We start from the raw sequence: 9,019 nt of genomic DNA, 5'->3' as shown, positions 1-9,019 counted from the left end.
TACATATTTATTCATCATTGATAAAACACTGTGCAGCGTCAATATAAATCAATAATAAATTATTTCAGAGATTTATTTCCAGAATTTTAGTTGGTTTTATTAGAGCATGCAAAAAACAAAATCAAATGTGTTTAAATCAATAAAAAAGTAAAATAAAAAATAAATACTGTAAAAATATAATACAGTAAAAAAAGTACTGCTGAAAAATTTTGCTAAAAGTTATTTGCTTAAATTTTTTTTAAGAACATTATTTTATTATTATTATCTTTTTAATTCTTGGAAATCAAACAATGTCAAATTTATATTAATATATGCAGAGTTTTACAGAAATAAAGTAATTCTATGTTTGAGTTTTAAAATAAAATCACTTTCAAACAGAGAGAGAGGGAAAGTTTATTTTTGTGTAAAAAATGTAGTTTCATCAATCTTTTGGATTTTGGATGAAGAGCGTTTAATAAAAATCAGGATACTGAAGTTAAATAAATTCTATATATTTCAATATATTCAGTATTCAATATATTATTAATACTGAGAAGAATAAAGAGTACATGTTCATTTTGGACATTTAATTAGTTTTAATTTAATCTAAAGTAAAACAAGCTTTAAATTGACATCAGAAATAAAAAATAAATAAGAAATAAAAATGATAAATAGTGAAAAATTCAAAATAAAAATGATCCTAGACCCTAAAAGAGTGAACTGAATGGAAGTGTATGTTCATAAAAATACACAGCAACACTAATTAAAATAAAAATAATAAAATATTAAACTACAGTTAAATTGGGTGTAATGTCATGGTTTTGCTTGGCCACACCCACTTCTCATCTTCCTGTCAGTGAAACTCACCAAAATTGACAAAATTCCTCCATCAAAATAGCTAGAAATGATAGATTGATGAATTTCTTACACACACACACACGCACTGTAACACCTCCTCTTCCTCCATCTTTTCCTCCATCAGGTTTGATCTGGTTCTGGATAACATCGGTGGAGAGACGGAGAAATGGGCACTGACGCTGCTCAAGCCCTGGTCCGGCGCAAAATACGTCACCTTGGTAACACCGTTCCTGCACAACACCGACCAGCTCGGCCTCGCCGACGGCATGATGCAGACCGCCGTCACCGTAGCAACCAAGGCACTGAAGGTAGGTAACCAAGGGTTACTTGGGGGATCTGTCAAAACACACACACTATTAATATAATATAATATAATATCAGCGTTAAAGATGACAGACTTTAGAGAGTTCAAAGTCCAAATACGCTTTATTTTATTCCTGAAAAAGAAATGGATGTGTAAAATATCAGAGGGGAAAAACGGAAACGATGTACAACTTGAAGACTGTGGACTGTTGTGGGCGGAGCTACGTATCAGCTCTGCTCGTGATGTCACTAAATAAGCAAATACAGCTCTGGAAAAAAAAATAAGAGAGCACTGCCCAATCTCCAGATGTGAACCCTATTGAAAACCTCTGGAATGTCATAATGGTTATTCCACCAAATACTGTCATTTAGCCAAAGCTTTAACACAATCTGTTTACAAATTATTTGCATTTTGGTTTTTTTGAGTTATTAATACTGCATGATCTTGGGTTATTTTGATGTGATGTCATTTCCTTTAAATATACACTCTAAATAACAATAGTTATATTTGGAATTTAGGAGAAATATTGTCAGCAGTTCACAAAAAATCAAACAAAACTCTTCATCTGACCAATACATGAACCTGGAAGAAGAAACAGGAGAAACTCATTATTTTTGCAGTGGGCTCTTATTTTTTTTCCAGAGCTGTATATAAACCAATCATGTCTCTTATGCAAATTATTAGTGGAAGAAGAATATGAGGTAGATGGATGTGTAAAAAGAGAGAGAGACAGAGAGAGAAAGACACACACACAGACAGAGAGAGAGAGAGAGAGAGAGAGATGGGCAAGAGAGAAAGATGCAGGGAGAGACAGAGAGAGAGAAAAGAAAGAGAGAGAGAGACAGGAAGACAGATCGATACAAAGCTACAGACACAAAGAGAGAGAGACAGGTAGGGTTCCTCCTAACCACTAAAGACACAGACAGTGTGTGTAAGAGAGAGACAGAAACACAGGTGTAAAGATAAACAGACACAGAAATACAGATAAAGACAGAGGGGGGGGGGTCAGAGAGAGAGAGAGAGGTAGAAGAACAGAGACAGATAGAGAGAGAGAGACAGCTGGTTGGGTTTGTGTTTTTGTCCTCGGTAAAGAGCCTCATTCTTGTTTTCTCACCACGCAGTTTCTTTTCTGCAACTCCACACTGTTCCTGAGAAACACACACACGCTGACACACACACACACTGACACACACACACACACTGACACACACACACACACTGACAAGCAGTAACTCTCTTAAGCACATGTTTTTTAGTTTATTTATTTGTTTATTTACTTATTTGTTGTGTCCTTGCATGTTTATTTGATTTTTTTTTTTTTAATTCAGTTGATTCTTTGCCATAATTATGAGAACTTAAACTTAATGATTTGGCTTTTTATTTTATTTTTTATTATTATTTAATCATTAGTTAAAAAATTAATTTAGCAAGAAAATTTTTTTTGCATTTGAGTTGTTTATTTTTTAATTTATTTCATTTGCTAGTTTAAAAAAATATTACACATTTATATACCATTTCTCACCAACTATTATATTATTTTGTTATTTTTTATTATTTTATATTATATATTATGTTATTTTATATTATATTATGTTATTTTATATTATATATTATTTTATATTATTATATTTAATTTTTAATTAAATTTTATTATTATTTTTTATTTTTTTTATATTTTATTATATTATGTACAAATTAACATGAGCACAATATTGTATGGATTATATGTAAATTTATTTATTTATTTATTTATTAACTCCAATATTTTGAATAATGGAGCTAAAAATCCTCAGGGGGAAAAAAATTGCAGAGAAGTAAGGTACTGTGTAAAAACATGACAAGCAACGGATGTGTTTTGAGGTTTCAAAATCCCCTCTACACACACACACACACACACACACACACACACACACACACACACACACATACACACACACACACACACACTACCATGTATCTCTTGATTTAAGATAAGATAAGGATATTAAAGCCTTTAAGTGCCTCTGCTTTTGTGTTTCGTTCACACGCAGTCCGTCATCACACTGCTGTAAAATCTTCACACTGACCCCTAACACACTCTGATTCAGAGATGTGAGTGAAAAAAAAACAACAACATGCAATGTCACAATGTGAAATTACCCCGTAAACAAGAAAGAACAAACAAGACACACTGGTGAACAAACAAACAATGTGTGATAACACTTGTAAATGAGTCAGTGTGGGAGCGAATCTTTTGGTTACTTTAACAGAACCCTGATGAGGTCCTTTACCTCGGTGAGGTTCTCTACTCAGGCAGGAACACAGCGATTACGCCCAGGTCTGAGAGCATCCGAGTCTGATCAACGGTCTCAGTCCGATTCAGAATCAACTCACCAAACATGAATCAAACATGTTGTGTGGGTTTTTGTATATGTGAGCAGATGGATGGATGGACGGATAGATGCATTTAAATATGTTTGTGGGTTTTTGTGCTTTCGTACATCTGAGTTCCTGAACTGGGGCAAAGTTCAGAGCTCTAGCGCTGCTCTGTGTTCTGGAGATTTGAGATGATAAACTACACAAAATATTCTGAACGAGTTGTTCACATTCGCCAGGAGTCGTTTGTTCAGGCTCGGCCCAGTGGTCTGGGAGCTCTGGTGATTTTTCTGAATTCTGCTCTCATTCTAAAAACTGTTTGTTGGTTGGTTTCTTTTATAATTTTGTTTCTTTAATTTATACATTTAGAAAATAAAATAAAAAGCTAACAAATCAAAAGAATCTAATTTACTTGATTCAGTATTGGGACACCCCTCCAAATCATTGAGTTCAGGTGTTGTTTTTCAGGGGTTGGGTTCAGCCCCTTAGTTCCAGTGAAAGGAACTCTTAATGCTTCAGCTTCATACCAAGACATTTTGGGCAATTTCATGCTCCTTGTGGGAACAGTTTGGGGATGACCCCTTCCTGTTCCAACATGACTGCACACCAGTGACCAAAGCAAGGTCCATAAAGACATGGATGAGTGAGTTTGGTGTGGAGGAACTTGACTGTCCTGCACAGAGTCCTGACCTCAACCTGATAGAACACCTTTGGGATGAATTAGAGTGGACACTGTGAGCCAGACCGGTCAAAAATTCCCATAAACACACTCCTAAAACTTGTGGAAAGCCTAAAACTTGTGCATGTAAAGGCAGATGTCCCAAAACTTTTGGCTGTATAGTGTATTAATGTAAGAATGGTGAATATATATGAATGATAAACCTTCGGCTTTGTAATTGTTTCTCATCTTCTTCCTCCTTCTTTCAGCACCTGACTAAAGGCGTACACTATCGCTGGGGCTTCTTCGCTCCGAGCGGCTCTGCGCTGGACAACGTGACTGAAATTGTGGACACAGGAAAGGTACAGATGACCCCCTTACTGATGGTTTCCATGGAGAGTTAATAACAAGTTAAATAAGTGATGAGCGGTTGTGTAAGGTAACATGAATCCGTACACGCCGCACACTGCTAAATATACAGCACAGGAAGTTAGTGCTGTATATTCATGTGCAACAGGAAGCGGTTCACAATGCCGTCATCTACACTGTGATCGTTGTACAGAGCGATAAAAATGAACATCATGAAGTCAGAATGTCCAGCATCGGGTTCGAGAGTGCGCGGGTGTAGATGATGCAGAATGCTTCTGTTACTCCTGAGTGGGATTAGCCGTGTGTGTGTGTGTGTGTGTGTGTGTGTGTGTGTGTGTGTGTGTGTGTGTGTGTGGATGAAGTTAAATGTTGAAATGCCACATTGATTCCGCTCCATTACTGCCATGACCTCATGGGCCATGGTGATGCTGCACACAGATAACAGGATGAGCTCATCACCACCACCACTCATTATAGCAGAGCTTTCTGGAAACTACTGCTAAATGTGTGTGTTTGTGAGAGAGTGAGAGAGAGAGAGAGAGAGAGAAGAAACAAATACACATCATGTCTCTCTCTCTTCTTCCCCTTTTTTTCCTGTCTTGCTTTCTTCTGCATTCCCTCTCTCCTCCTGGCTCTCTCTCCTTCTTCCCCCTGTCATCCTATCTGTCTCTCTTCTTCCCCCTCCTCCTCTCTCTCTCTCTCTCTGTAGATCCGTCCGGTGGTGGAGGAGACGTTCTCCTTCTCTCAGGTCCCTCAGGCCATGCAGAAAGTGGAACGCGGCCACGCCCGCGGGAAAACCGTAGTAACCGTCGCCGAGGAGCAGGATGAGCGGCCATAGCAACCAGCCGGGAAACGAGGTTTGCTCAGCGTGGATGGATCTGTTTCCATGGAAACGGAGACCAGTGGTCAGGATTAAACTCGAAGCTAAATGACACACACACACAAAGAAATCAGCAGCTCGGCACTAACGTGGGGTCCGAGTGCGCTGATCTGACCGGTCTGATCTCAAAAACAACACACACCTCACGTTAGTCTCCAGTGGGCGTGGCCTGACGCTGTAGCAGTGCATTTACACTTTACTCTTTCATTTCAGCAGCTCACAGTTCGGCTCATTGAACATTCTTTCCTTTTCGTCTCTTTCTCCTTTTTCCTCTCTTTACCTCGCTCCTCTTCTTCCCCCTCTCTTCCTATCTCGGCTGATCCCGCTGATCATGCTGGAGTTAGGGTTTAATTAGGGAAGTTTTCGTGATAAATCTGGACAGGTTTAAATACTCTAAGATGTTTTTCGCGCGTGTGTGATTTCTTCTTTCGGTGTGTACTTCCTGGCAGGTTTCAGCAAACCGGAAGTAGATTTGAGGAAAGAGTGATTGTTCTAACTGGGGTTGTTGTGTGTAAATAAAGTTTTATAACCAATGGTTTATGTCTGGATTAATTGAGAGACATGAATAAAACATTTTATTCTTAATAAAACAGAATTTTTTTACAGCTTTCAAAAGAAAATGTACAACAGAGATGGAGTGTAAAAAGAACAGAGGAATAAAAAGTCAGGCACTTTAATGAGGAGTTCACGCTCTCGACACCTCGCTTTAACACTGTCTCAGGGGCCATGACTGTCACATCCGTGGTGTCAGGGCGCCACCTGTGGTCATCCTGCGGCATGACACCCCTTAAAAAAACATCCTCAGCATCACGTCCTGGCTCTCAGGAACGTCCTTGCATACTTTAATAAGCTCACAAGAAGTGTTAGAGTCTGTCCTCGTGGTGGAGCTGCACCATGAGGCTCACTGGGCTCAGTGGTGCAGCTCCACCACAGGGCCCATTGTGAGAGCAGAGATTTATTGCACAGCCCTCGCTGGAGGTCCAAAGACGTTACAGAATCTCCACCGTCCATCTCTGGTTGGGTTTCTGCTCATCAAATGTGTTCAGGATCACCTGGGTTTTGTCGTACTGGTGTCCACCTGGAAAAACAGGAGCATTAGCAGTTAAAATGCTAAGAATTTAGCTCGCTGGCACGTAATCGGAATCGCTCTATACAGCTATCTGTAAGAGACTGAGCACAAGAACAACCGAAATGTTGGGAATAGCAACATGTGATGCGTTGTGAAATTATTACAAGAATTAGCATTAGTGCAAACTTTCAATAGATTCAATAGTTATCTATATTAAACTATTCAATAGAATAGATTAATATAGATAACTTTCAATATATCTCAATAGAAACAGTTTTAGCTCATCATCATTTATACTTTGTGTTCATTCAAGTCTCTTTCGTGTTCCAGATATAATCTTTATCGTGTCACTGTTCAAACCTGCGCGCTCTGAGCGCCTCTGAGAAATAACAGTGCCTCTGCTGCCCCTCTGTGGTCACTCTACGATACTACACACATTCTCTGTAATAAGGTCATTCAGAAGCTCATAAAAAGCTTTTACTTGTTCTGTAGTGACCATTTTGGACTGAAATCACAATACACTATCAACAGAGAGAAACAAACTAGCCTGCTAGCATTAGCAATAACTCTAATAACGCAGCAGGATGATCCGTAACCCAATCTCAATCCTCATTAATATTCGTTAAAAATATTAATATTTCAATTCTACACTTTTAAGAGTTGTGCATTTCAAGAGTTAAAGACTTTCACATCCTCTGTATCTATCACGAGCTGCTGCTCTACAGACAGTGAGGACTCCTCAGCCGGCTCTGCTGCCCTCTACTGGTCATCTGGATACTCAGCTGCTTTAAAGTTTTGGCACCCGGTTCATTTCAGAACAGTCATGGTGTCCTAATGAAGTGATGATCGTGGCTAATTTGCTCAGTTGACATTGATGTGTTCAGGCTTGAACAGAGTCGGGTTTGGGAACTGGGACATGTGTGCGTGTGTGTTTAAGGCGTGGCTGTCCACAACAGTCTTAGCAGGTCAGTGTACCATCGCTCAGATAACCGAGTGTCTCGGGTGTGGTGTGAAGACCGTCATCACTGAAAGCTTGCCTGAACATAAGGGTGTGTCTTCTGCCTGACAGACACACACACACACACGACACACCCTGCTACATGTGTAAGCTCATCCTGTGTACTTAGGCATTCCTGAGGTGTTTGTCTGTGCGTGTTTGAGAGAGAGAGAGATTCGTCTCTGTATACTGCTTTCACTTTTAATCCTCTAAACTCTCAGAACAAAATCATTAGCACACTGACCTTTGACCTCCAGCACCAGGTCAGGTTTGATGTTGGAGCGGACGAGGCCGTCGGCCGTGATGTTCCACAACTGATTGTCCTTCCCACATTCAGGGGAAATGCTGAGGCGACACCCGGGCATCATCATCCCCGCTGAGGGCTCCAAACAACAGTCCTCCAACAGCTACACACACACACACACACACACACACACACACACCATCCCTTAGATTAATCCAAACTTCATGCTATAATATAATTCTAAATAAAAATGTAAAAATTATATGTGAATCAGTGACAACAAATAACCTGACCAAAGCAATACAAACTCTCTGATGCTGCAGAGCAACAACAGAGGAGGAGGAGGTTTATATAAATATTTAAAGATAATAAATAGAGGGGGGGCAGAGAGAGAGAGAAAGAGAGACAAAGAGACAGACAAGTAGGGCGAGAGAGACAGACAGGGAGATAGATAGACAGAGGGAGAGGGAGACAGACAGACAGGGAGATAGATAGACAGAGGGAGAGGGAGGGAGGGAGACAGGGAGATAGATAGACAGAGGGAGAGGGGGAGAGAGAGAGAGAGAGAGAGAGAGAGAGAGGGAGGGAGGGAGATAGAGAGAGAGAGAGAGAGAGAGGGAGGGAGATAGAGAGAGAGAAGCCCTGAGGATAGAGGGTGTGTTGGTTTAATGGACTCGGTGTTGAGTGACTGATCTTCAGCATTGTCTCTTTCATCAGTCAGTGAAAGTTTGTATATAAATGGCGCTGGAACTCGTCTGTAATGACGGCGGGTTTAAAGCGGAGCGGGGACGAGGGACGGGTCGGAATGCTCCACATAAACGCAGTCAACACATTCTTCATCTCTTTACGTCCTCAAGACATTCCTCACATGTCTCACACTCTCACACACTCACACAAACACAGCGTCCTCTTCATCGCTCAGAGAAAACCTCAGAGCTGCTACAAGGCTATGCTAATCCACCAATCAGAGGCCGGCGCCGGACGACGTCCAACAATGAACATGGAATGGACACGCTTACGAAAAATGATCAAAAGTCATCAAAGTGTCCTTTTTCTCTTTTTCCAAACAATTAACTCCTCCAACCACGTCAGATTGAACATGCGGTTTTTTTTTTTTTATGCACGACGCTAATGCTGACGCTATTCTGTGTGTTTATGTAGAGATGTTTCCTGATTAGTGACGCAGGCGGATCAAACCATTTCTTGTCTTTAATAGCCACTCTGGCATTAGACTATATACTGTATAATCTGACGTGGAGAACACGGATGCGGAATTCTGCCCGGATTTCATTGGGATCTCGTACAG

At 40.1% G+C, this 9,019-nt stretch overlaps 2 protein-coding genes across 4 annotated transcripts in view; one reads left to right on the top strand and one right to left on the bottom strand.

Moving 5' to 3' along the window:
* rtn4ip1 (reticulon 4 interacting protein 1) overlaps positions 1–5,938 on the top strand; it is a 20,915-nt gene extending 14,977 nt beyond the window's left edge. The window contains exons 7-9 of the mRNA XM_058399298.1: positions 962–1,145; positions 4,424–4,516; positions 5,233–5,938. Coding sequence (XP_058255281.1) covers positions 962–1,145; positions 4,424–4,516; positions 5,233–5,361 — 406 coding nt within the window. The 3' untranslated portion in view covers positions 5,362–5,938. The remainder of the gene's footprint in view (positions 1–961; positions 1,146–4,423; positions 4,517–5,232) is intronic.
* A 27-nt stretch (positions 5,939–5,965) lies between these two features.
* crybg1a (crystallin beta-gamma domain containing 1a) overlaps positions 5,966–9,019 on the bottom strand; it is a 92,489-nt gene continuing 89,435 nt past the window's right edge. For all 3 annotated transcript variants that reach the window (XM_058399292.1, XM_058399294.1, XM_058399293.1), the window contains 2 exons: positions 7,714–7,876; positions 5,966–6,481 (listed from right to left, as the gene is read on the bottom strand). In XM_058399292.1, coding sequence (XP_058255275.1) covers positions 6,393–6,481; positions 7,714–7,876 — 252 coding nt within the window. In that variant the 3' untranslated portion in view covers positions 5,966–6,392. The remainder of the gene's footprint in view (positions 6,482–7,713; positions 7,877–9,019) is intronic.

The sequence above is a fragment of the Hemibagrus wyckioides genome, linkage group LG09 (assembly GCF_019097595.1).
Source record: "Hemibagrus wyckioides isolate EC202008001 linkage group LG09, SWU_Hwy_1.0, whole genome shotgun sequence".
In the NCBI taxonomy this organism is placed as follows: domain Eukaryota; kingdom Metazoa; phylum Chordata; class Actinopteri; order Siluriformes; family Bagridae; genus Hemibagrus; species Hemibagrus wyckioides.
Note: the sequence above shows the minus strand (reverse complement) of the source record. Positions and strands in the feature narration are given on the sequence as shown.